At 40.2% G+C, this 27495-nt stretch overlaps 1 protein-coding gene and 2 pseudogenes across 6 annotated transcripts in view; 2 read left to right on the top strand and 1 right to left on the bottom strand.

The window, feature by feature from the left end:
• Positions 1-1249: 1249 nt before the first annotated feature.
• Positions 1250-15145, top strand: LOC123819444 (annotated as a pseudogene).
• On the bottom strand, positions 7039-8079 carry LOC123819432 (annotated as a pseudogene).
• The window catches only part of CDC14B (cell division cycle 14B), a 92804-nt gene continuing 80347 nt past the window's right edge, over positions 15039-27495 (top strand). For all 6 annotated transcript variants that reach the window (XM_045839802.1, XM_045839799.1, XM_045839800.1 and 3 more), the window contains exon 1: positions 15039-15647. In XM_045839802.1, the coding sequence (XP_045695758.1) occupies positions 15488-15647 (160 nt within the window). In that variant the 5' untranslated portion in view covers positions 15039-15487. The remainder of the gene's footprint in view (positions 15648-27495) is intronic.

Here is a 27495-nt window from a genome sequence, read left to right on the forward strand (position 1 = left end):
CACTTTTGAATTTTGAAACATGTGCATGTATTATCTAGTTAATAAACAAATGCAGTTATTTTTATAACAAATAATCATCCTAAATTGTCATTGCACTATAAGTGTCTCTACATTATTAGGTTCTAATTGGTTATAGAAGATTCACAAAAATGTAGTACAACAAAGAACATCAACCTCATTGTTTTATAATCACAGTTCTCATCTTATCTTGGATAATACTATTTTCTGTTTCCCCAAAACTTAGCAAATACACTCATTCATACTGGTGAGAGGGCAAATAGAGGTTAAAACAAAGAGATGTTATTTTCTAGTATGTGAGAGGAGTTGAGGAGGAGGTGCTGCCAGGAGCACCACTCAAGAGTGGGATTCTGAGGTGATGAGAGAAGACCACACATCAGTTAATACTTGAATGGCTGTGAAAAAGAGTAGAATGAGGCCCACAGAAAAAGTGGTAAGGGCATCCAGGAATAGGCAAGAGTATGGAGGAAGATGGCACTTTGCGGGCCCTGGGAGAGTGTGTTTTTGAGCACATGAGGCAGTAAAGGAATCACAGGAGATATCGTAGATGAGACCAGAGTCAAGTCATGGAGGCCTTGCATGCTTTTTAAATACCATTCCCCACTGAGAGGTGTTGGGCCTTCCTGGAAAAATAGCTGACTCCTGGGCAGGGCAGGGAAAGGACAAATTATATCTGGAACACCCTGTGACAGAAAGTAAGAAAGTACTAAAATATTGATGGGGACATGTCAAAAGGACACAACAGCCAGTATCAAGTGATACCCACTAGTCAAATCTGAGATAATCTGAGCATCAAAATAAAGACAGACCATAAGGAATTATATCTCACTACAGAATACATGAAATAAATAATCTATAATTCATCCCATCCATCCACCTACGTGCATGTATACATACATACATACATACATACATAGAAAAGGAAAGCTCCTTTTTTTCTATAGAACGCCAATTAACAAATCTAGAAGACAGTTAGAAAATCATCAGTCTGGACCATTACAGTAACAACTGATTTAGAATCATCAACATGTACTAAATCATGGAAGTGGAAAGTCTGGGGTCTTAAAAGTATCTCCCCATAAATTATTTATTAATCACAAAGGGAAACATTGTACCTTTACAATGGAAAAACCTGGCAGGCAACACCTTAGTGAACTCAGTGATCAATGTTCATGAATTTCCCAGAATAGGGCAAACGTCATCCTGAGCCTCCCAATGTGCTATGTCCAGGATGCATCATCACAGCAGAGAACAGCAGCAAGTATGCAATATGCACGTCCTGATGCTAATCCGGCTTAGAGAAAGGATTGCTTCCTGGACCAAGAAAAGAAATGCTACAAAAGACACTATTAGGACAATTGCTGAATTTTGATGATGGACTACATATTTGATAACTGCATTGTGGGAATATTAAGTTTCCTGAATGTGACAATGAAATAACAGTTATGTGAGAGAATGTTCTTGTTCTTGGGAGATACATGTCATGATGTCTAAACTGCAATTTCAGATAGTTCAGATTTTAAAACTTTTCCCTCTAAGTGAACTTTTCCATAGGGTTTGAAAGTTTTCAAACTAAAAAAAATATGACTCTCATAGAGATATATAAGATAATCCAGAAGATAAATTCAAGACTTTCCCTAAACAGGGCTGGAAACTAGTAGAATATTTTTTTAAATTTATGTTTTTAAAGAGAGACATCATCTTTTGAAAGATTTTTTAAAGATTTTATTTATTTTAATAGGGGAAGGGAAGGAGAAAAAGAAGGAGAGAAACATCAATGTGTAGTTGCCTCTTGTGTGCCCCTACTGGGGACATGGCCAGCAACCCAGGCGTGTGCCCTGATGGGGAATCAAACCAGTGACCCTTTGGTTTGCAGGCTGGTGCTCAATCCACTGAGCCATACCAGCCAGGGCTAAACTTTTATTTATTGCTAAGAGAGAGAGAGACAGAGAGACAGAGAGAGAGGTTGCTGTGTTCTTCCACTTCTTCATGCATTCATTGGTTGCTCCTTGTATGTGCCCTGACCAGATGAAACTGGGATTGGGATGATGTTCCAACCAACTGAGCTGGACAGCCAGGGCCCTGTTAGAACATTTTAATTGATAAAATGATTTGATGAGATGTGCCATCTTGACAATTTATTAGGGACAAGATGGTCCATGGTCCATGCTGGCCAGAGGACAAGAGTAATCCCCAAACTCTTTACTTAGATTTTCAAAATACATTTTGATGTCATGTTGGCAGCCAGATCTAACTCAGAAATGTAAGTTTTCCTTATATATAATATTTAATAGTGCACAAACTAAAATAATACATTAAATGTAAAAACATAACTGCTTTTCTTTTTATACTGTAAATGACAATCCACTTCTGCAGATAATTTCTAGAAGTAAATTGCCTATCATGTGCACCATTTCAGCCTTGTGCTTTTGTCTTTTGCATGGCTCCTAACTTGGGATAAAATGATTCACTGCTGACTTGAATCTGCATTTAAAAATAGAAAGAGGAAATTAATAAAGAATACAACTTAATCTGCCCATTTTGTGCACTAGTGTCATTGAAGAGCAAACAAAATCATAAACAGTGAAAACTTCCCAGCATTAAAAATTTAAAACAGTAGATCTGTGCATATTACTTTTTCCTGTCCTCTCTACTTCTATGGAATATGGTGGACGAGAGTGTAGAGCCAAGACTGGGCTAGGACATCCTTATTGGTGGGAAAACTCGTAGTAGAAAAGACAAAAAAAAAATTACCGGATGTATTGAAAGTGGTAGCCAGTTCTCTTCCAAAACCAGAAAAGACTTTGCAGGGAATTTTCTTCCCAGCCACAATAGGAGATAAAGGATATGCTTTTACACTTCTACAACTATAGAAGTGACTTGAAATTTATTCCTTTAATTTACTTCTACCAGTGTGGATAAGGACAGAGTCAGACAAGGATGTCTTTCTTGTCCTACAACAATTGGAAAGAAAAAAATGTGTGTTGCGAAGGTGAAGGAGGTTATTAGCTACTTCAGATGGCTTGATTATCTCTATTGATTACTACCCTCCCCAGCCACTCTGTCCTACCACCACCAAGCTCCAGTGGGAGGAGGGCTGGGGTTGGGGGTGGAGGGCTTGGCCCAACAGCAAGATTTGGCCTGGCCATAAGGCAGGGAAAACTCAGGGCTGCAGAAAATTTTGCAGAGCCCAAGAGAGAACAGTCAAGTCCTGTCTGAAGAAGAGGACCAAGATGCCAGCCAACAGAGCTCATCCAACTCAGTCAGGGTGAGAGTGTAGGAGGGAAATTCAGAAGCTGAGGTGTGCCATGAAAGGGGTGTCAGTGGCAATGGAGAGTGGCAAGCAGGGGAAGAGAGGGAGGATAGTTTGGGGTAGCAAGGGGGAAATCTGTATAAGGGCCTGGCACTGGGAGCCATGCTTATGTTTGCATGAATGGTGTTTTTAAAAGGCCCAGTGACAGAATAACATTGAATGTAAATTGCTGCTGAAAAATAATAGAAAAATTTTAAAAAGCCCTTTGATTCTATATCTTGTTTTGGGTAGTGGTTGCACAGGTGTATATAATTTTAAAACTCATTTATACTTTTGAACTAATATCTAAGATTACAGTTTTTATTATATGTTAATTATCTTTGATTTTTAGAAAGCCCATTGAAAGTAAATACAGCAGGAAATTTCTGTAGCTTAAATTATAATTTTACAATACCCCCAGAGCTTACTTCAAACACAAGTTTAATAAATCTTCTAGAGGCCTCCTTTACACTTGTAAAAATGAGGAGATGAGAGACTGCATGCCAAAAATCTGGACTAAAATAAAGAGGAGAGTTTATTTCAAAGTTTAGTTGGGCCTTAGTGTATATAAAAGGGCCCCCGAGGTAGCAGATTCTGCTTTCTGGACAGACTGTAATAGGTCTAATTTCTTTTGTACCAGTAGGCCTCTGGGCATTGTGAGAAGCCAGGAGGAAAAACTGAAATTAGTCTGAACAATAATTTAAAATACGATCTCCCTTGTGAACAAAAGGAGCTGAGAAGTCTGTATTTAATGGGGGAAAAACAAGTCTGCATTCCTTAGTATGGATATAGGCTGTACCTTCAAGTAACAATGGTGGGATATAAGAACAATGCACAAGATAAATAGCTTCTCTGTTTACCAGGAATGTCCAAAGCAAAATTATATTGGAGGAAAAAGAAACCCCATTCACAATTGCAGCAAAATCATGTAATACCTCATAATCATGTAATACCTCAAAATCATGTAATACCTCATAATGGTGGTTTACTTACTGAAGGATATAGAAAGGACTTAAATAAATGGATATACAAACCTTTTCCTTTCAATAAATAAATTCAATATTTTAAGAAATTCCTATTAGAGTCCAGCCAAGATGGAGGAGTAGGTAGACATGTAATCATAACTAACGTCAAAACTAAAAACAACCAGAACTGCCAAGAAATCGAACTGTATGGAAGTCAGACAACCAAGGATTTAAAGAAGAAACATTCATCCAGATGGGTATGAGGGGCAGAGACAGGGAGCAAAGGTGGAGAGAATGCAGTGTGGTGGCGGCAAGGCAGTGGCAGCTGATGGAACTGGTGGTCCCACATTCATATGTGGTAGATAAGAACTGGGAGGAACACCTGGGCAGTGAGCAATCCCAGCCCCAGGATAAACCATGCAGCCCAGGGTTCCAGTACTGGGAAGATAAAGCCTAATAACTTCTGGCTGTAAAAACCAGTGGGGGTTGGGGTGGTGAAAGAAACTGCTGGTCTCTCAGGAGAGTCCATTTAAAGGACCCTCATGGGGGTCCTAAAATGTACACAAACCCACCCACTCTGGGATTCAGCACCAGAGCAGTTGAATACCGGAAGTGGGGGAAGTGAATAGAAATGGGCTGAGTGCCAAGCAAGTGGCATTGTTCCCTCTCTGACCCCTCCTTGACATACAGCTCCACAAAGTGGCTAAGTGGGTTGTCTAGCCCCAGCAAATACCTAAGGCTCTGCCCCTCACAAATGTAACAGGTGTGTCAAGACTGGGAGTCAAAGCAGCTCTACTTAATACACAGGGAGGCTGCCAAATGGAGGAGGCAAAGAAATATGGCCCAAATGAAAGTTTCCCAAAGGAAACTCCAGAAACAGAACTAAGACAAATGGAGATAGCCAACCTATCAGATGCAGAGTTCAAAATACCAGTGATAAGGATGCTCAGGGAACTCATTGAGTACGGCAAATGTATAATGAAAGAAATGAAGGCTACACTAAGTGAAATAAAAAAAAATCCAACCCTGGCTGGTATGGCTCTGTGGATTAAGTGCTGGCCTGTGAGCCAGAGGGTCGCTGGTTTGGTTCCCTGTCTAGGGCACATGCCTGAGTTGTGGGTCAGGTCCCCAGTAAGGGGCACAAGAGGCAACTGCACATTGATATTTCTTTCTCTCTTTCTCCCACCCTTCCCCTCTGTCTAAAAATAAACAAAATCTTTTTTAAAAAAGAAAAAAATTCCACAGGGAACCAACAGAGAAGGGAAGGAAGCCAGGGTTCAAATCAATGATTTGGAACATAAGGAAGAAATAAACAGTCAGCCAGTGCAGAAAGAAGAAACAAGAATTCAAAAACAAACAAACAAACAAACAAACAAAACCAAAATGAAAAAAACAAGGAGAGAATAAGAAGACTCTGGGACACTCTAAATGTGTCAACATTCAAATCACAGGGATGCCAGAAGGAAAAGAGGAAGAGCAAGAAATTGAAAATTTATTAAAAAAATAATGAAAGAAAACTTCCCTAATTTGGGGAAGGACATAGATATACAAGTCCAGGAAGCACAGAGAATCCCAAACAAAATGGATCCAAAGAGGACCACACCAAGACATATCATAATTAATATGGCAAAGATTAAAGATAAAGAGAACATCTTAAAAGCAGCAAGAGAAGAGCGTTACCTACAAAGGACTATTAGCTGATTTCTCAAAAGAAATCTTAAGGCAAAAAGGCTGACAAGAAGTATTGAAAGTGATGAAAAGCAAGGACCTACACTCAAGATTACTCTATCCAGCAAAGCTGTCTGTCATTTAGAATTGAAGCGCAGATAAAGTGCTTCCCAGACAAGGTAAAGCTAAAGGAATACATCATTACCAAGCCCTTATTATATGAAATGTTAAAGGGACTTATGTAAGAAAAAGAAGATCAAAACTATGAACATTAAAATAACAACCAAGTGACAACTATTAACAACTGAATCTAAAAAACAAAAACAAAATCAAACTAAGCAAACAACCAGAACAAGAACAGAATCATAGGTGTGGAGATATTTAGAAGGTTAACAGCTGGGAGGGGATGGGGGAGAATGGAAGATAAGGTACAGGGATTAAGAAGCATAAATGGTAGGTACAAAATAGACAGGGGGAGGTTCAGAATAATATAGGAAATGGAGAAGCCAAAGAACCTATATGCACAACTCATGGACATGAACTAAGGGAGTTTATTGCTGAAGAGAAGTGGGGTTCAGGGTGGGGGGGGCAAAGGGGAAAAAATCGGGACAATTGTAATAACATGATCAATAAAATATACTTAAAAAATAAATTCCTATTAGATAATTCAATATTATAAATATATCAATTTTCTCAAGTTAATCTAGAAATGAAATGCTATGCCAGGTAAAATCCTAGTAAAAATTTTTAAATATGTGAGAATATAGAGAAAAATTGACCATGATATCTGAAAATTTTCAAACAGAAAAAAGTAAGACAATGAAAAAAGAAGAAACTATTACCTGGATTCAATAATTCTGGTTTTTGTGTAGAACATTTTATTTATTTATTTTTAAAGAGGGGGGAAGGGAGAGAGAGAGGGAGAGAAACATCAATGTGTGGTCACCTCTTGCGTGCCCTGCACTGGGGACTCTACCTGCAACCCAGGCAAGTGCCCTGACTGGGAATCAAACCAGTGACCTCTTGGCTCACAGGCCAGCCTATGGCATTCCACTGAGCCACACCAGCCAGTGCTTTCAGCCTTTATGACTCCCTTTATTTTTTTGTGCCATCAGGCTTTCCTTTAGCTGGGTATGCAGAAATATCCTTTTCATACTTCTCCTTCAGCTTAGTAGCCTTCTTTTCATCAGGCTGCTTATCATCTGCAGCAGTGCGACTCCACATCTCTCCCAGCTTCCTTGCTACATCACCAATGAATAGGCCAGGATGCTCTCCTTTGATTTTTGGGTGATACTCAGAACAAAACGAGACAAAGGCTCAAAGAGGCCTCTTAGGTGCATTGGGATCCTTGAACTTATTTTTTGTTTCCTCTTTAGGAAGAATGTAAGTTCTCATATCTTTTTCATAACAGGCCTTGTCCACCTTAGCCACATCTTCAAATTTTCCTTTCTTTTTAGCTGACATGATCTTCTACCTACCTCTCTGAGCCCTTCTTAGAAAACTCTGAAAAGTTGACTGAAGCATCTTGAGTGCTGCTTGTGTTCCTTCTGGCAAGTTTGCACAAAGAAAACATATGATGACATTTTGCCTCTCAGCTCCTTTGCCCAAGTTTAATTACTTTTCCTCAGTGAGCACAGAGTTGCCCAGAGCCCTTCCAGCTCACACTTGCCCTGGGCTGTCTGTGTTGAATTCAGTTAATCCTTAATATTGAATACTTTGCCATAGTTCCTTTATAGTTGGATAAGCAGATTGATAGAATGAAAAATAGAGTATATATTTACTGTACCATTTTAAAGTATTACACTCTAACACTTCATCAGTAAATTCTTCAGTATGCCTCTTCCTAGATAGATTAGTTGACTTAGGCTGCTATAACAAAGTATCATAGAATGGGTGGATTAAATATTTATTTCTCACAGTTCTGAAGGCTGGGAAGCCCAAGATGAAGGTCCTGACTGATTTGGTTGCTAATGAGGACCCTCTTCCTGGCTTGTAGACAGCTGCCTTTTAGCTGTGTTCTCACGGGGCAGAGAGCTGCTGTCTCTCATCCTCTTCTTATAAGGGAGCTAATCACAACATTGAGGGCTGCACCCTCATTGTCTCATCTAAACCTAAATTACCTCCAAAAGGCCCCATCTCCAAACACCACCACATTGAGGTGGGGGAGGTTAGGGCTTCAACATATGAATTTTGGAAAAACACAATTCAGTCCATAGCACTAGAATAAGGCCATTCTACATAACCACATTATTATTATCATAATTCCCTAATATCTCCTGATGCCATCATATGTAAATGTCTCCACTTGTCCTAAATGTGTCATTTATAGCTGATTTGTTCAGACCAGAGATGAGGCATTCCATTTGATTGTTACTTCCTGAAGACTCATTTACCACAAGTCCCCCCAGTTTTTTTCCATGACATTTACTTGTTGAAGAGATAGAGTTTTTAAAAAACCCCACATTCAGGATCTGTTAGATGGTTTTCTTATTATTCATTTACCTTTACTTGGTATATTACCTCTAAACTAAAGTCAGATCTCAAGACTTGATTAGATTCAGGGTAAACATTTTTGTCTGTAATATTTTATTGGTGATGCTGTGTTCATCAAGAGGCACATAATCTCTCTTTGGCTCACTCTTTAGTGAAGCCAAAGTTTGATGTCTAGTTTAAGGTGGAGATAGCCATATCTTAAAAATACCTTTGAGTCTGGCTGGGTGGCTCACTTGTTTGGAGGATTGTTCTGTGCACAGGGGAATTGTGGGTTTGATCCCCAGTCAGAGCACATGCCTGGGTTTCAGGGTTGATCCCTGGTTAGAGCATATGCTGGGGGTGGGGGGTGTAGCTGATTGATGTTTCTCTTTCTCTAAAAAAAATCAATGAACATATCCTTGGATGAGGGTTAGGGAAAAAATACATATATATATAAATAAGACTTTGGCTTTCTCTCTGCTCCTGCTGTGCAAGATTCCAAAAGAAAGGAGGCTAGGGGAAGAAGATGGTGCCAGCCCCTGCTGTCATGAAGAAGCAGGAGGCCAAGAAGGGGGTAAATCCCATTTGAGAAAAGGCCCAAGAATTTGGGCACCGGACAGGACATCCAGCGCAAAAGGGACCTCACCTACTGTGACACATGCCCTGCTACATTCGGCTGCAGTGGCAGAGTTATTCTCTATAAGCATTTGAGAGTGCCTCCTGCCATTGACCAACTGACCTAGGCCTTGGACCACTAGTTACTCAGCTGCTTAAGCTGGCCTACAAGTACAGACCGAAGACAAAGCAAGAGAAGAAGCAGAGGTTGTTGGCCCAGGCTGAGAAAAAAGCTGCCAGCAAAGGGGATGTCCCCACCAAGAGGCCACCTGTCCTTTGAGCAGGGATTAATACTTTCAACCACCCTGGTAGAGAATAGGAAGGCCCTGTTGGTAGTGATTTCACACAATGTGTATCTATCAAGCTTGTTGTTCTCCTGCTTGCACTGTGCAATAAGATGGGGTACTCTATAAAGGGAAGTCCAGGCTTGGGTGTCTAGTCCACAGGAAGACCTGCACCACCACTGCCTTCACACAGGTTAACTCAGAGGACAAAGCAGCTCTGGCTAAGCTGGTGGAAGCCATCTGGACCAATTACAATGACAGATGTGATGAGATCTGCCATCACTGGGGGGGTGGGGGGCGGGTAACATCCTAGGTCCAAAGTCAGTGGTTCTCACTGCCAAACTGGAAAAGGCCAAGGCTAAAGAATTGGTCACCAAGCTGGCTAAGTATATGCTGTTCTGCTTTCTGTACATAAAAGTAACAAATTCTCCTTCAAAAAAAGTATCTTTGGAAAAGAAAAACAGTAAGGAGGAACTTATCCCATTGGACACCAAACCACACTATAAAGCTACGATCCAAATAGTGTGCATGGCCATAGACAAAAAATGTCAATATAGATATAGACTGGAATCAGGCCACAGTACATATGAGAACTGTATGTATAAAACAATAGCATTTCAAACTAATGGGGAAAAGATGGGCTGTGTAATTAAAAAGTGTTGGGGAAAAAATAGATTCTTACTTTATTCTATGTCCTCCAAATAAATTCCAGCTGAATTAAAGAGCTAAATATAATAACATCTCTAAAAGAAATAGAAGCAAATAAAGAATACTTTTAAAATACTAGGATGGGAAAAATAAGATCCAACACTTAGACTCCTTAAAAAAATTGGTAAAATTGATTTGACATTAAAAGTCTTGTAGCAACATGCATGGAGTAATATGACAAAGAATATGTAGATAAGGAATATCAGCAAAAGTGGAAGGACTACTGATATCCATAATATATAAACAGCTACCACCCATCTAAGGGAAAATGAAAACAAAAAATGAGCAAATAACATGAATAAGAAATTTTGAGAAAACCTACTTCAAACATCTAATGATCACTTTACAGTATGTTCAGCTCTACTAGTGATCAGGGAAATGCAATGAAAAGAGATATCATTTTTTGTTCTCAAACTTTAAAGTACTGATTATGTATCAATGATTTCAAGAGTGTGGGGAAACAGGTACTAACAAATAGTGTTAGTTTTTATCAAAATTTAAAAAGTGAATACCCTTTGATCCATCAATTCCACCTCCTGTGGATATACACCTGTTAGGACATTCACTGCAGCCTTGTTTGCAATAGCAGTCCCCTGCCCCCCAAACCTCAGTGTCTACCTGTAGGAAAATAAATTATGGCAAACAAAAAGATAAACCTATACAGCCATTAGAGTGAATGAAGTTGGCCATAAGGGCTGACAAGGGAAATTTTCAAGATGGTGCACTAAGTGAAAAAGAACAGTTCACAGAAAATATGCACAGTATGAACCAATTAATTTTTTTTAAAAAGCTGTCTTTTTATCTAAATGCAGACTGTTAAAGGTGGTTATCTATGAGAGTAGGATTGGGGTGTGAGGGTGAAGTTTCATATGTATATCCACATCTGTTTTAAACAAAGTTTTTAAACGATTTTGTTTATTTATTTTTAGAGAGAAGGAAAGGGATGGAGAAAGAGAGGAAGAGAGACATTGATGGGCTGCCTCTCGCATGTGCCTCAACTGGTCCAGCCTGCAACCCAGGCATGTGCCCTGACTGAGAATCAAACCTGGGACCTTCTGCTTTGTGGGATGATGCCCTACCAGCTGAGCCACACCAGTCAGGGCGCCTCTGTTTTTTTATTTAAAAATTAAAAATATAGTGACAGACCTGGCCGGGTAACCCAATTGGTTAGAGTGCCAAGGTTGTGGCTCCATCTCTGGTCAAGGCACATACAAGAATCAACAAATGAATGCATGAATAAGTGGATAAACAAACTGAAGTTTCTGTCTCTCTCCATCCCCCTCCTCTCTCTAAATTAAATACAGAAAAAAATTTTTAAAATATGGTAACATGTCGAGACATTATTTTGGTCATTTGGGATACAACCAAAGAAAAAGAAAATTTCCTTACTCCAGAACCTGGGGGAAAAAATCACCAAGAATCTTTAAGGTAAAAAGCCGATATCATAAAAGAAGACCCAGATTTCTGAAGCTAACCAGCAGGTTGAGCACAAACACCCCCTCATTCTTGGTAGAATCGTTTAGCCAAAGAGAGTACGAATGTGCTGATCTTCATTTACCTTTTTCCATTTCTCCCAGATTACTACATTCTACTCCATTGACATATTGAATATCTGACAGTACGTTAAATGCATGCCAGTATTTTTCAAAAAATAAATGAAAGACAAAGTTCTATGCTGCTTATTCAGTTTGCTAGGCACAGGTCTTTCTGGCCTTGGGATGGAAGCATTCTCGGTAGTTCTCTTATCACAAGACTCCACACAACCAGAATGTTCACTCCTTTTCCTCAACATTCTATTATTATTATTTTGTGTTTTCTGTGGGGCCAAATGTACATAACAAAAAAACAATATCAGGAATATTGTTTTTAAAATCCTCAATTACAGAGTTTGGTCTGAGGTCTAAAAAAATTAATAAAAAACTTGACATTTACTCAACTATAGAGGTTATTCAATTTCAAAAACCCATCTGCAAGAAAAGATCCCTTTAAACTCTGTTCTCCACCTGTGAAGAATGGTGTAGGCCCTAAGAAAGAGCATGGATTTTCAAGCCAAACTCACTGCAGGTCCTGGGATAAGGACCTGAACTGTGACCAGTACAGGAGGGATTCTGTTCCCATAACAACAACAAAAACACCTACCAGCATTTGTGTGAAGCCTCTGATGGGAGCTCAATAAATATCCATTTTTAACCCTTTTCACAATTCTGAGATTTTCAGTTTCAAAGTCAGGAACACAGGGGATTTCAAATTAATGCTGAGATCACTAGAATATCCAAAGAAACTCAACCAATTTTTCTCAAGGAAATAGAATGCTAGTAAAGATTTTAGTGTGTGTGCATTTTTCCATATGCCTACACGTAAGCCCTCTAGTTTTTCATTAAATTTTGACCTTAAGCAAATTATCTTCACATAATTAAAGCTGTAATCCACTGATTCTAAAGCTTGTATTATCATTAAAACTTTAGCATCATATGTATCAACCAGTTTCTCCAAATTTCAGTGTAAGATTTAAAATTTTTCAGAATGACTCATTTGAAATACACACTTAAGAAAATGCTCTGTAACTGTTTTCCTTCAGGGTGAATTTTACCTAGAACTCCTCCCCTCCTTTTGTTGCTTTTCCTGTGCTGCCCACAAGTTGAGGATCACAACTAGACAGCTCAGACAGCTCAGAGAAAAACTTAGAGTCCTGCAGGATTTAGTTCCTTCCCCCAGCCCTGCCACTGCCACTGGTGTGGGTGCCAGGTCCTCACTGTGGAAGGACAGACTTGAACCAAATAATGTCAAGGCTCTTCCAAGCTCTAAAATTCTATGATTAATGGTCAGACAATGAACAGACTCACCAACCAACTAAGCAAACTGCATTTCCTGTGGCCAAATTCTAAGAGCCCAGAGGTGGCCATTTTTGAAGTGCGGGAAGATTCACATTGTTCAAGGGAAGTGCAACAACAAAACAAGTATCTGTAAGAAATAGCACTTTTAGCCACCATCTAAACATGACCTAAGAACAAAATATGAATAGGGTTTAAAACTTTCACATGTACACTTAGTACATAAGACTTTCTTTCCCAAGAATGGAAGATATTTATACATAATTATAAAGTGTAATCATATATTTTTTCTCTTAATGATGTTATACTAACAAAACCTTTAATAAAAGTATATATTTGTAAAATGTAAAGATGCTTAAACAGTATAATTATTTGTATTTGACATTTTTGTTTTATTGAAAACATGCACTTCGTTAGAATTTCTAGCCCAAACACTGTATTTGAAGATGAGAAAAAAGGAATTAACTTCTTGACACTTTAGCTTTAGTTCACCATTTATGTAAGTCACTCTCAAATAAATAGAATGTGATGTAGTACTTGAATTTTATTCTAGAGAGCCAAGGGGACAGCTCCCATATAGTATTTATTCAAAACAGATCTACTGAGATGTTAACTGGACTTACTGTGGTGATAATTTCAAAATATTTACAAATTTCAAATCATGTTGTACACTTGAAGCAAATGTTATAGTCAATTATACCTCAATAAACAAAACAAACAGCAACAACAAAAGACCTATTCTTGTGAAATTCCGGATAGTTTGGAAAGGGTGGCATTTCTACTGCTGAGCTCCTATGCCAGGGTGAAAGGTCTCCTCTTCCCAATTAAAACAGAGGATGGACCTGGGACCCACAGGTTTCTGCTTTCTGAAGTCATTTGCACTACATATCACAGCCTTTAAGTCTCTAGCATCTTTGCTGCCCCTAAGACAAAAACGTAGACCAACTTTAATTTCAGGCCTTCATCGATTTCCTTATGGGAAATAAGGGAAGAATGGACATGACTACTAAATTTCTGATCTATATGGCTGAGCTCTACTTGCAGACCGTTCCACTGAGACAGCCACACTGAACCCTCAACTCCCAGCCCCCTTTCCTCCTTAATTAGCAGTGCTTTAGACAATAGAAGTCAAAGAGCCCTTCCGGGAGGCAATCTATCAAAATTTGCATTTCTGAAAGGCTTCCTGGAGGACTGACTGAATTCAACTTAATCTTCTAGAAGCTGGCTGTAGTTGAGGAACCGCAGGATAAAACGTGAAAATGTTGGCGAAAAATTAGGAATACCGGTAGTTTGCAAGACGTAGAATTTTGAGCTAAGAAATGTAAACTGTCCTCCAATCTACTCACTCTTTTAGAGGCTACCATGAAAATTTGTTTAAAGGCCCTGCCAAATGACAGTGTTGGTAAGTTCCAGAAAGTTCTGGCGTTATTTTAACCCAGTAGAAAAACAAAGAGATAGGACTTAAATTTGCAAGATGAAAGTTTCAAGAATTAAATTCACCACTTGCTTCAATACTTCAAAAACTTGACCTGTAGACACCTTAGGTAAGAAAAGCATTAGTAATTGGCCTATAAATTACTGAGCCAATGCCGGTACTGGATTCCGAGATGAAGAACTACGAGATGCAAACCATTGCTGTATATCCTGTCTCCACCGTAGTTTTAGCCACTCCTGAAGGAGCCCGTGCCGGTTCTTTTTGAATGGTACGCATAAGTCATCAAAAGCTGACTCAAACAGCTCGTTAAGTTCTGAAACCAAATCTACCTTAAGTCTATATAGAGGCGCTTAATCAGTCCAAGCCTGAAGCCATGACAAAAGTCCTCCTCCAGCTGGCGCAATTACAAGAAAAACCAAAAACTCCTTAAAGAACTATACATGCCAAAGGACTGGAGTTACTAGGTTGGGGTTGTAAAGCCTTGGAAACTAAGTAGGGAACTAGGGTCTTTGAGCTCTAGGAACACAGAAGAAACAGTAAAGTTGGGGCGCTAGCAGAGTGTCGCCCGCACACTTCTATTTTTGATTGGCTGAACCACTCAGACTTTTCTTTATGGCGTCACCGGGTACCTGCCTGTAGAAAGGCCCCGTATCCGTGACGTCACGCCCCACTCACCAATGAAAGGCCTCGGTCTGCGAGCCCCGAGGAGGGTTGTGGGCCCTTTTTTTGTGAATGAAGCTCTACGGAACAGCCCTCCTGGGGTCCCGGGTGCCGCGGTCCGCTTTACTCAGGCACCACCGCCGCAGCGTCCGCGGTGGGCGCGCGCGGTCACCCAAGGCGGCCAAAGGCAGCGCTAGCCGCCAGCCGCAGCACCGTCGCCTCCTCCGCGCCAGCGAGCTGCGGGCACTTGAGGGCGGGCTGGGGGGCGCCGGCCGCGGCAGGAGGCGCTGTAGCCTGGGCTACCGCGCGGGTCTAGCGGCGGCTGCCGAAGGGAGCGGGGCAGGCGCCGTGGGCCCTGCCCCTCCCCCGGCTCCTGCGCGGTCGCCTCCCGCCGGGATCGGCCGGCTCCCGCGGTCCACACAGCGTCTCTCCGCGCCCGCTACCCCGAGCGCCCGCGCGCGTGTCTGGCGGGGGCCTCGGCGGGCGAGCGGGCGCGCGGGGCCATGGTTGTGGCCCCCTGACGGGCCGCGGTCGCCTCCATGAAGCGGAAGAGCGAGTGGCGGGCGAGCTGGGCCGCCGCGCCCCCCTGCTCGCGGCGCGGCTCTTCCTCCTCGCTGGGAGCGAAGAAGAGCCGTAGCTCCACGTCGGAGGAACTGCATCGCCTGGACCAGCAGGACGACCTGTACCTGGACATCACCGGTGAGCCGGCGGACTAATGCGTGGCGGGACGCCAGAGACGCGCCGCACCCAGTGCAGGGGGTCCCAGCACTTTCCCTCCGTCCCCTGCAGTCGAGGCGCCTTTACCCACCCCACCCCTATAAAAGCCCCAGCTCGCCACACCCCCCTTCAGGAGCCTGGCTCGGGCTGAGCGCCCTCTTACCCCTAGTTGCCATATGCATTTGTGGCGAGCTGTAACTTTATCGTTTTGACTCCCTCCTACCCTAGCAAGGTGGGCCGAGGGTCACCTTTCTAAATGGCGGGCATCAGGTCGGCACTTTAGGATTTTTGTAAGTCCGGGTTGATACCACGTCCTGGGGTTGCGTGCTGCGTTGGCCCTTCCAGGAGCCTGAACCTGAGAGTCACCCCAGAGGATTCCCCGAGCTTGTGTGGCGTTTGCCAAACCTTCGCTGCTGGAAATGGAGTCCCTCTTGGGGCGGCGTGCCGCGGCCGGGCGAGACAGTCATCTCCCCGCCCTGGTGCTCTGTGCACCGCCCCCTCCCCAGAGCTTGCACGCGGTCCTTCCCCTCCGGGGCCGCAAGACACAACGTGTCGCGTGTATGGTATTTGAATCTGGTCAGCTTGCTGAATGCCCAGAGTTGTCACTTTTGAGAAATCTCAGCCAGACACAGCAGGTAGAAAAGTAGCCCGTTGATAGCTGTTTTATTGTTAGTACTGATTCTACAATTCTCGAAGGAAAATAAATCGAGTTTGGCGGCTGTTGGGTTTGCCAGGATTGACACTGAAGACATAAAATGCGATGATGTATGTGGAAACGCTTTGTAAACAACAGCCGTCTACAGTTTTACGGGAATTTGCATTGTTTGGTGCGTTATGTGTAACCCTTGGCATGTCTGGGATTTTTATAAACTGTTTCCTGCCCTTAGCCACCGTAGATATACCAGGTGAGCTGGAGTGGTCAGAACATTAATTTCGAAAGTGTTCAGACAAACACAGAAATGTAGTAGAAATCATTTTCTAGATCGATGGACAGTTTATGGTCTTTTTTTTTAAGCCCAGAGTAGGGTGGAAGGTTTCTCAGCGTTGATGGTGGCTCTAGAGAACTGAGGGGGGAAGGAGGAAGTGGTTACCTTAAGTCCCTGTCCCTTGCTGGCACCAGCCAGGACCTTGGTAACTCGAGTGTCGTGCTACTGTAGGAGGTGAAGCCTGCTGGCTGAAGATGAGACTAGGTCCCACCATGGTGTGTACTCCGTGGAAATGGCCCCGCTGTGGAGGGCTGTGGGTGGAGGACCCACACAGTCCTTATTATGCCTTTGTTATTTATGCCTCTTCAAAGGAACTTTGTTTAATAGCATTTAGTTTTAGGGCAAATAATGCATTTATATGGTATAGAATTCTTAATTCTAAAGGTACATAGCAGTATATAGTGAAAAATTGGTCTTAGCCACCTGGTGTTCTTCCCCAGAGGCAATGTGTGTTCCTAATTTCTTGTGAGTCATTCCAGAAAAAGGCTGAGTGCATACACACAGACATTCCCTACTGTACCCAGGCACAGTAACATGCAACTTCTTGGTTTGCACATTGTATTTTCTTCACATTATTTCGTAGCAGACCGATTGTGTTGTATTAGTGTAGGCAAAACTGCCTCCTTTGCCTTAAAAAAAAAGATTTTATTTATTTTGTCTTTAGATAAAGGGGAAGAGAGGGAGAGGGAGAGAAACATCTATGTGTGATTGCCTCTTGCAAACCCCCAAATGGGGACCTGGCCTGGAACCCAGGCATGTGCCCTGACTGCGAATCAAACTGGAGATCCTGTGGTTTGCAGGCTGGTGCTCAATCCACTGAGCCACACCAGCCAGGGCTCCTTTGCCTTTTTTTAAAAAGAAATATTTTATTTATCTTTAGCCGGGGAGAGTGAAGGGAGAGAGAGAGAGAAATGTGGATGTGAGAGAGAAACATCAGTCAGTTGCCTCTTGTACTTGCCCTGTATGGGGTCCTGTTTGCAACCCAGGACTGTGCCCTTGATAGGAAATCAAACTTGCAGCCCTTTGCTCTGCAGGCTGATGTCCAACCAAGACACACTGGCCAGGGCCTCACTTAGGACAAAGTAGATAGGGTTTTAAAATCTAAAATCATGAAAAAGTATATGTAGTTTTAAATGTACATGTTTTCAAGCTTGTTTAGACAGCATCCTATTGATGAAGGATGTTTTTGACAGCAAAGTCATCGGAGTAAATATTCTTTCACTTCATTGAGAAAAATATCAACATGGCTGGCTTTCCTGAGGCAGGGACCAATGAATTAACTTCAGAAAATATCACAAGCAGAATATTGAGGAAAGAGTGGTGCATTACATACAATTAAAATGCTATTATTTGGCTTACAGACCCAGATAAATGGAAAGGTGCAGTCTCTGTAAGACCACATGAGGGAAAAGTAAGGGAGTTGACTTTCCCTAAGATTTCTTCAGGCCTCCTGGCTAAAAAAAAACAAACAAAAAACAGAACAACAAAAAAACCCCAACAGCTAAATCAGTCTGTTCTGATGTGATATTCAAGACAAAATAAAGTGACTATGGGTGTAGTGTGTGTTTTCCATTTTCAGGGCTTGTAGGGAAGACTTGAGGCAAATGGCAACCTGGTCCCATTCTTGCCAACTTGTTTTCTCTCAGTCATTGTTTTTCTAACTTAAACAGCAACGCATGCACATTTTTAGAGTCGACCATTAGCAAAGGAGATGTATAGATGTAGTTTCCCTCCCCTCTAATATTTTCTTTCCCTTAAGTTTTCTTTGCCTATCTGAGTTGCCACAAATTGTGTGATATAGTTTTTTTAAGGAAAATGTTTTATTTATTTAGAAGCATGCTCCTAACTGGAGACATGGCCCACAACCTAGGTACATGCCCTGACTGGGAATTGAACTGGCTACCCTTCAGTTTGCCAGTATGATGCCCAACACACTACGCCACACCAGTCCTCTTTTTAATGCTTGGGTGGTATTGCATTGTGTGGCTGAAGTGTGATTTATTTAATGGTAATATGTGATAACCTCGGGGGGTTTCCGGTCCCTATTGTAAATGGCCACGATAGCATCAGTGTGTACGTCTACTTACATGTGTGACTGTATCTGTAGAGTAAAATAAATAGAAAAATCTGGAGAAAGTATATGTAGGTTTATCCATTCATCAGTGGATTTTTTGGTGATGATGAATAATGCTGCTATCAACACTTGTGTGGACATTTATTTTCCATTCCTTTTGGGTATATGTACCTAGGTGGGGAATTGCTGGGTTGCATGGTAGTATCAATGTTTAGTCTTTTGAGCAACTGCCAGATGTTTTTCCAAAGCGGCTGTTCCACCAACATTCCCACCATCAACAGAATAATTATTCCACATTTTTGCCAATACTTGTTATAGGATTGTGACAGTTCTTTACCATTGGGGTTGATTTGTAAAACATTAATGCACATTATCATTTCTGCCAACTCTGCCCTTAAACATTAATTTTTTTTTACTTAAGTCCTTTGATTTTCTTATTGCAACCAATTTTATCTGTAAATTGAGTTCCCAAAGATCCTAGGATATTTTTGTATGTGTACATTTAATACAGAATGCTTAATGCCTATTTCATTCCTTTAGTCCTTTGTTAGGTGGTCACTGTTGCTTAGTGTCCAGCCAGCCACCCAGCTACACTGGCATTTACACTTACTGGAAGTGGACTGATGGGAGTTTTAGTCCTACCCCGACCCCATCAAACTGTTACTGACCATTTACTGAGTTCTTGCCATGTTCAGTGACATGGATTTTTACCTGAGCTGTAATCCTGGTGCAGTTCCAGTGCACTGTGTGAAGAATGGTTGTATATAGTATAAAGTGTATACATTAATGTTAAACACATGCTGAGTAAAGATATGGTCAGAATTAGTTGTTACCAGTCAAGGCAGTGGGGGAGAAGGGAAATGAGGATGATTTTCAGTTGGATTTGGAACTAGAAAACTCTCAAAATGGGAGAAATACCAAAGGAGAAAATGTTGGGTTTTTTATTTTTTTACTAACCTTCTTGTGGCCAGAAGTATGAATCCGTTCGATTTCTATATTTGTATTCTTTAAATAGGGCCCTCCATAAATGACAGTGGGTGTTCTCCTTTCCCTTCATTAACATAGGAACAAAAGTTTAATGACTATAGTTAACACTGCATCATCTGTTTGATAATTTATAGGATGGATTGTTGGTATAGAATTTCAGCGTATTTTACTTTTTAAAAAATTTCTGACTGGTAAAAAAATCATAACTAGCTAAAAAAAGATTCTTGGTGGTTTGTCTTAAATTTTAAAAAAAAGTTTCAGTGTCGACCATGATAGCCTACCTTTGAAAGACTATTACAACAGTAAATCATTTCATTGGAGGGGCTCTAGTTAAGGTCAGGATTGCCATCTAAAAGCACTGGATTAGTGGTGTCTTGGATACTCATCAAGTAAAATTAAACAGATACAATACTATGCCCTTCCCCTTTCCAGGATTTTTTTTTTAAGATTTTATCTTTTATTTTCAGAGAGGGAAGGGGGTGGGGAGAGAGAGAGAGAGAGAGAGAGAGAGAGAGAGAGAGAGAGAGAGAGAGAGAGAGAGAGAGAGAGAAACAGAAACATCAATGTGCGGTTGCTGGGGGTTCTGGCCTGCAACCCAGGAATGTACCCTGGCTGGGAATCGAACCTGGGACACTTTGGTTCCCAGCCCGCGCTCAATCCACTGAGCTATGCCAGCCAGGGCGTCCTTTTCAGGATTTTTAAAAAACTACTGGACATCATCAGGGAATATTTGTTCATTAATTTAGGAAGTATTTATTGCATACTTACTATATAAAACAGTCATGCATGTTCATTGTTTGCAGTGGTAATAGAAGCACATTTCTTTTTATAGAAAAAGAATGCTGTTTCCTGGGGTACTGATTCAAGGAGGAAATAAATTAATTTTTCTGCAAGAGTTTCATGTAGTGCACAGGTGGCAAACATGAGGCCTGCGGGCTGAATCCAGCCCTCTACCTTGTTTTATCCGGCTGGCAGCACCTTGTTTCTACCCAGTAGCAGCGCTGATTTCTCGCTTAACTGTTAAGGCGTAGCTACATTTATACAGTCCTAAAACGACATTTGGCCCTTTGAAGGCAACCGCAAGGCTGATGTGGTCTCCAGTTAAAATGAGTTTGACACCCCTAATGTAGTAGATCATTGTGTCTCAAAAATGGAAGCTCACCAAGTATGTACTATTCATTTTTCTTCTTGCTTATGATTTCTGTACTTTAAATTTGTGCATAATATGAATTAATTTTCTTGATTTATGTGCTTACTTAATTCTTCCAATGGTGCCATGTTAGCTGCTTTAAGTATACTTACTTAGACATTCCAATACTACACACAGACAAAAACGTAACAGTTTTAATGTTACTGCTTCAGTGGCCACAAAGAAGAAGGTTGGACATAAAGAAGAAGGGGATGTGGCAGTGCCAGTCAGTGCAAAACAAACTCTAACTTCTCTGTGCCTTGGAATGAGAATGAATTTCTCCAGCTCCTGCTGGTGTTAGGGAAGACTGGAGTGAAATCATATTGTAGATTTTTAGGATGGAATGACATTTGCATGTTTCTGAGATAGTCTTTGGGGATCTCTGAATTGATAGGACAGGTGTTTTGTTTTTTGAAAGAATTTCAGGTGATCATCCAGAAATATAGCCATGTACTTTTCCCTCTGAAGAAGCCAAGACCAGAGATCAGTAACTTCAGCCAAATTGATGGTTTCTTTTTGGGAAAGCCTTGACTATCTGACTTTTATTCTAACAGATAACGCTGTTTCACAGAGCTGTACATAAGTGGTTTGTTGAATATCTACTAGGTAGTCCTGTGCTACTTAGGCTAGTAGACAGTGTCATAGTAGATTCTCCAAAAGTAGCATCTGCAAAGGTAAGCTTAGCGAGATGAGTAATATAACCTCATTAATTTGAAGAAATGAGTGGACTAAGTACACAATTCAGGTCCTCCAGAGCTCGTGCTGTTTTCCAAATTGGCTGTCATCACAACCCAGATTTTCCTGATATTTCATTCATTCAACAAATGTGTAATGAATACTCTGCCAGACTTTTTTTTTTCCCTTCTCTCAAGTGCTAAAAATAGGTCACTGCTGAAGATATTCCCTGCTCTCATAGGGTTTATTTTGTGTGTGAAGTGAGGAAAAAAAAACCCTAAGAGGACCTGAGGGAGAGCCAGCACATAGAGGAACCATATCGTGTTTGAAGTCTTTGGGGAAGAAAAACTTTGATGGGTAGAGTTTTTGCAGTGCTAATTCTCCTGATTAGACATGAGGAAACCAGGGTAAGCTAGTGTCTGCCCACACGGGGACTGAACACAGCAAGATTATTAATAACCTTTGGAGTCCCGATTTTTCCATCTGTTTAGAAATAAAAAGTGCTCAGATTTGTTGGGAGGATGGAATGAAGGGGCTGCATGTGAAGTGCCTGGCCTGGTGCCCTGTTGACAGCCAGGGCCCCATCGATGTCCTTAGCATTACAAGTGTGCCAGCAATGGGCCAGGTTGGGGACAGGAAGGCAGAGACAGTCATCCCTGCTGGAAGGGTGTCTAACTTAGAAGCAGACATTTCCCCATACGTGTACTTGCACAAAAGGTTCAGTGTATCAGCACTGTGAAATCGCAGTGTGTTCCTTTCTGCTTCTGAGCACAATCTTCATGGTACGAACCCGAGGCTGGCTCAGTGTTTGTCAGAGCAGCAGAGGAGGTTTGGCACCTCGTTGTTAATTTTTCTGCCTTGGGAAAAACATGGAGTTTTCTCTTCAAAGATTCTTTGTAAGAGGAAGAATAAATCCAAGTCATTCCTTTGTTTTTGAAGCCTTTGTTACAAATTGTTATTATACTGAAGAATGTGTATGTTGCTTAATGTTAAATTGCAGATAAGCATATTGGTGGGTCTTCACAAAGATGCAGAGGCTCCATTGGAGTCTCTCAGGTAGAAGTTTATAGAAAATAAACAGTTTACCGAGAGAATAACAGTTTTTCAGAGTGGTTAATTTAAAGCATTACTGTGCTTTAGTACATCCATTTTAAGAGAGTATTACACAGAACCAAAGATCTGATACTCGTGGTGCATATTACTGGCAGACAGGGCAGTTTGGGGGGCGGGGCTAAAATAAATTGCCTTCTCAAAAGGCCTTTCCATTCTTAATGTGTAGCACAGAGACCCCATTTATTTGAAACATGTGATTGTTGTATATAAACAAGAAATTAAATCTTTAAATCTATTTTTTTATTATACTGGGAAAAAATAATTTGAGTAGCCAGTATTCTGTTTCCCTTCCCAGTTAAGGAATACTTTTAATCTTAGTAAATCCTTTAAGGTCCTTTACATTAAAATTACTTGTATAATTATCTGTAAGTTGAAATGAAAACATGACTAGAGTGGTTTATCTGAATATTTCAAAGGCATTCCTCACTTAGCACAGACACCTTTATGAGCGAGGTAAGTAGGTGCAGGGGTTGTTGTGGACAAGAAAAGGAGAGATGGTATTGAATATTAGTTCAGCAGGAGCTAACCAATCTTTCAATACCGTTGCTTTACATTATTTGGTTTTTAGCTTCTGGGGTTAGTCATTTAATTTCCAGAAGTGCTGACAACTGTATTAGACAAGGATTACCTTCAGAAACATTTTCCAAGATAAAATTGTTTTTAATATCCTAAATACAAGGACATTTAACTGGAATGTATATGTCTCATCTCGATTCTGTAGTTTATGTGAAAGTTTTACGCCCTTCTCTCTCTCTCTCTCTTTTTTTCCTATAGCTTTTCATGGATACTGCACCAACAAAGGTATTCAGATCATTGCCTCTACTTTGCAGTTCTTTCTGATGATTTTAAAACTGTAGATTTAATCCGTTAGTTGTGATTCTTGGTTCCATCCCTTCCTGTTTGCTTGTCTTAAATTTAGTCTTTGGCCAAATTGATGGTTTCTGCCTTGGTAGCAGATTCCGTTTTTTTTATAACTGTAGAGTACCTTCTGTATGTTTATGACTCAAGTTGAAATTTGTCTTTATATGAAAAGTTTTCTGGTTTCTGTGTCTAGGTAATGCTGAGAGTGGTTTCTGTGATATTTTATTGGGTCAATTATGAATGCTATTTTTGGATGGTGAATATTTTTGGTAATACCTAACTTTTTGTGTTTTAATTGCATCTCACTTTTGTAAGTTTTTGATGAAAGGATGGTTATAATGAGTTGTTATAATGGCTATTCTTGATCCACCCTGGGTTACTTCGTTATTTCCAGGCATTTCTTGGCTTAATGGACAGGTTTATATCTTACTGTGTTTGGCAAGAGGGAAATAATCATGAATGCCAGCCTGAATTTAAAGAGTATTCTGATTCCCTTTGATTTTCAAATTCCTCAAATAAAGCCAAAACAAATGTGAATGGCCCCCTATATACATATATCCCCCCCCCCCCATTTTTAAAAAGACTTCTGACTTTATTCTTTTGGTCTTTTATTCAGCTCTTTTAAATTCTTAGTATAATTTATATTCTAGAATAGTAGTCCTCTTAGGATGCTTTATTCACCATTCAGTTCAAAGATTGCGTCTCACTGTCTTTGATTCCCAAAAGCTGAGGAATCTAGGCTGGGTAAATTTATTCTAATTGTGTAATATTACATATTGACTTTATTTTTCCGGTAGTTTACTTTTATACCATTACAATTTGGTTGACACTGTACTTTTCACAAAAGAAAAACATCTTGTTCCTAATGTCAGTGATGTTTGTTGTTCCTTCAAGTTCTGATTTGAAAGTAAGATTACTTTCTTGGCACTGCTATATAATTTATGTCATTGATCTTTTTATACCCAATCCATAATGGTATAATGTCATTACAGATTCTGAATGCTTCAAGGCCCTTTATTTTAGGACTATCACAGCTGAATCATTCTCTGCATTTTGCTTATTTTTACTAATTTGTATTTGTGTAAATTGTGCTGTGGAGTTAATTAGTGTATTAATTCAACAAATATTATTGAGCAACTACTTTGAGCAAAGGATTGGGCCAAATATTGTTGAGGAAGGAAGAAGGGGGTGTGAAGATTTATAATGACCTGTTCCTCCTTATTCCTGAAAAATTGAGAAGGAATAGGCTCTTAAGTCATCATCTCAATGAGACAGGTAATGAAGGAATCAGTCATTATGTAGTTTTGTTCTTTCCATTGAAACAGTGCTGGTTTGAGAGAACTTTGTGATGGAAATGCCATTCCTACAAAGAGTGAATTATTTTTTCCAATATGTGGTAAGAATGGTTTGTCTTATGGTGCCTTTCTTGTGCTTGCTTGAGTGTGTGTGTTAAACTTTAAAAGAAACCAGGGTGTAAAAAGCTTCATTTTTTATGTAACCATATAAATATATATATATATATATATATATATATATATATATGCACATACACACATACACATATATGCATATAATTAATATACCAAAACCCCTATCTACTAAAACAGGGCAAAAGTGAAAGGTTTACATTCCTATTAACTCTGTATCTCTATTTTGAACCTCAAATTATCCCAGCGGATGTAATTTAAAATAAGATACCTTGTTTTTTCTTAAGAATATATTATTTATTAGTAAGGAGTAATTCTAGGGCACCTTTTAAGCCAAGTGTTGCTTCTTAAATTGAAGGCACTAAAGATCAAGATTGCTAAATATTTTAAGAACTAGATTTGGTGTGTGTAACTTGAACTGAAAAGCATTCTGATTTTCACATTTTAATAGGTGCTAAGGAAGAATTGCTTTGACATTAATGTATAATGGAATTAATATTATGGTTTTACATTTTGGGAGCTGTTCTCAGTCTGCTCTTGGAATTTTCTATTGTAATCCTGTCATTAGAGAGCTTGTTGGAAGAGCCTGATACCTGACACTGAAGCATCTTAACGTGCATTTCTTTTTTGACAGTAAACTGTCAAAAAGCTTAGAATTTAGCTAGCAAACACAACTGAGATAAGATTTTAACTCCACTACTAATACTGTATTCTACTTTTAAACTGTTATGGCTGAAGGGGCTTGAAGCACAAATTCACTCAGGATGTGTTTGCGTGCATTTTATAATCCCTTACAGTGGCTGCTGCCAGAATGCACTAGAGATTTCAGGCCTGCCCCTTATCTCTGGGCAGTGACACTAGCGCACAGACTGGTCGTTATATCCATATCTAAATCCATGTCCATATCCATATCTGTACCACACAGAGGCTCTTATCTGTGAATGTCATGGTCACTCAGTAATAGATGCCTCTGAGTGAATGTGATCTTTGGAAAGGAGGCTTGAGCTACCATTTGAAAAGGTTCTCTTATTTTTCTCCAGAACCAGCAGGAACTGTTCATGATGACTGTTAACACACAAGTCTCTGCTTTCTTCTTCTGCTGACAGCACCTTGCCCCTCACTGTGGTGTCAGTGTGTGTGTGTGTGGGCGGGGGGGGGGGGCGGATAATTGCTAGGATTGGGGATCAACTTTATGCCAGCATGGAGGAAATATCCTTATATCCTTTTCGTACCCCATAACTGTCTCACAGTGCTTTTCTTACATTCTGCCAGTAATAAGCATCAAGACAGCAGTTAACCTGAATTAAATAAGAACTTGGCTTCAAAATGAAAAAATACTTTATTTAATGACATCTCTCTTATTCAGGAGAGCTGGGAAAGAATAAACCTTAAAACATCCTTTATTTATTAGGATTTATTCAGATTGTTTTGCTCAAATAAATTTTTAGAGTTTAAATTTGGGAATTCAGAAGGTAATCATTTCCAGGCACAGTGTTAAAAGAATTTTTTTCCTTAATTATGACACTTTTGGGAATTAACAAAAAATAAAAATGTGGGGGATATTCTGAAGGCTAAGCAATAAAGTTGAACTTGGAAAGAAACCAAAGTTTTGGATTAAGCACTCTATTTTAAAGTGATTTCAGAAAACAAATATACTAATATAGGGATTTATATTAATAAAGAGATTTATGAATTAAATTACTAGGTTTTGTTGTTTTATGCCTCAAGAGCAGTTTTTAATGCCAATTTGTGTGTACCTGTTACATATCCCATATAACATAGTCCTTTGCTTTGTTGTAATTATATTGTCTTAAAAATATTTTACTAAGAAATAACTAGGTATATATAGAACTACAGAACACACTGAGTCAAGGACTTCAGTGCAAGCACAGTTGACTCTTGAACAACACTGGCATTAGCAGCACCCAATCCGATGCTGTCAAAAACCGCATATAACTTGACTCTACAAAACTTAATTGTTCCATGGTGTATGTGGGAATTGGTTCAGGACCCCCTTGGATACCAATCTCCAATGATGTCCAGTCCTCTATATAAAATGCCATAGGGTCAGTGCATCCTGTGGGCCCTGGATCTGCGAACTCCCAACTACAGATTGAAAACAGCACAGGTACTTACTAAAAAAATCTCTTACAAATGCACCCATGCAGTGCAAACCCATGTTGTTTAGGAGTCAGCTGTACTGTCTTTGGGAGATGATCCCAAGAAGCTCTCAAAGGGGATCTGGGAAATGAGAGGGTCAGGAGAGGCAGGCTAAAGATAGCTCATTGAAGCAAGTTACTCCTGTGGTAACTGGAGTTTAATCCCACAGGGGAAACCTGGGAGCCAGTAGAGAACAGATGAGGATTGAGGGGACTGGGGCATTTATGTACTAGTAAAGGTTGAGTAATAATTTTGAAGTGCTGTGAAGGTGGCCAACATGGACTTTATAGGCCAAAGAAAGTCCTGAAAGAAATATTGGTGCAATTGGAAAGTGTGCCAAAAGGAGGAGGGCTAGGGT

This window comes from Phyllostomus hastatus, unplaced genomic scaffold (genome assembly GCF_019186645.2).
Source record: "Phyllostomus hastatus isolate PE091 unplaced genomic scaffold, TTU_PhHast_1.1 phas_contig_312, whole genome shotgun sequence".
In the NCBI taxonomy this organism is placed as follows: domain Eukaryota; kingdom Metazoa; phylum Chordata; class Mammalia; order Chiroptera; family Phyllostomidae; genus Phyllostomus; species Phyllostomus hastatus.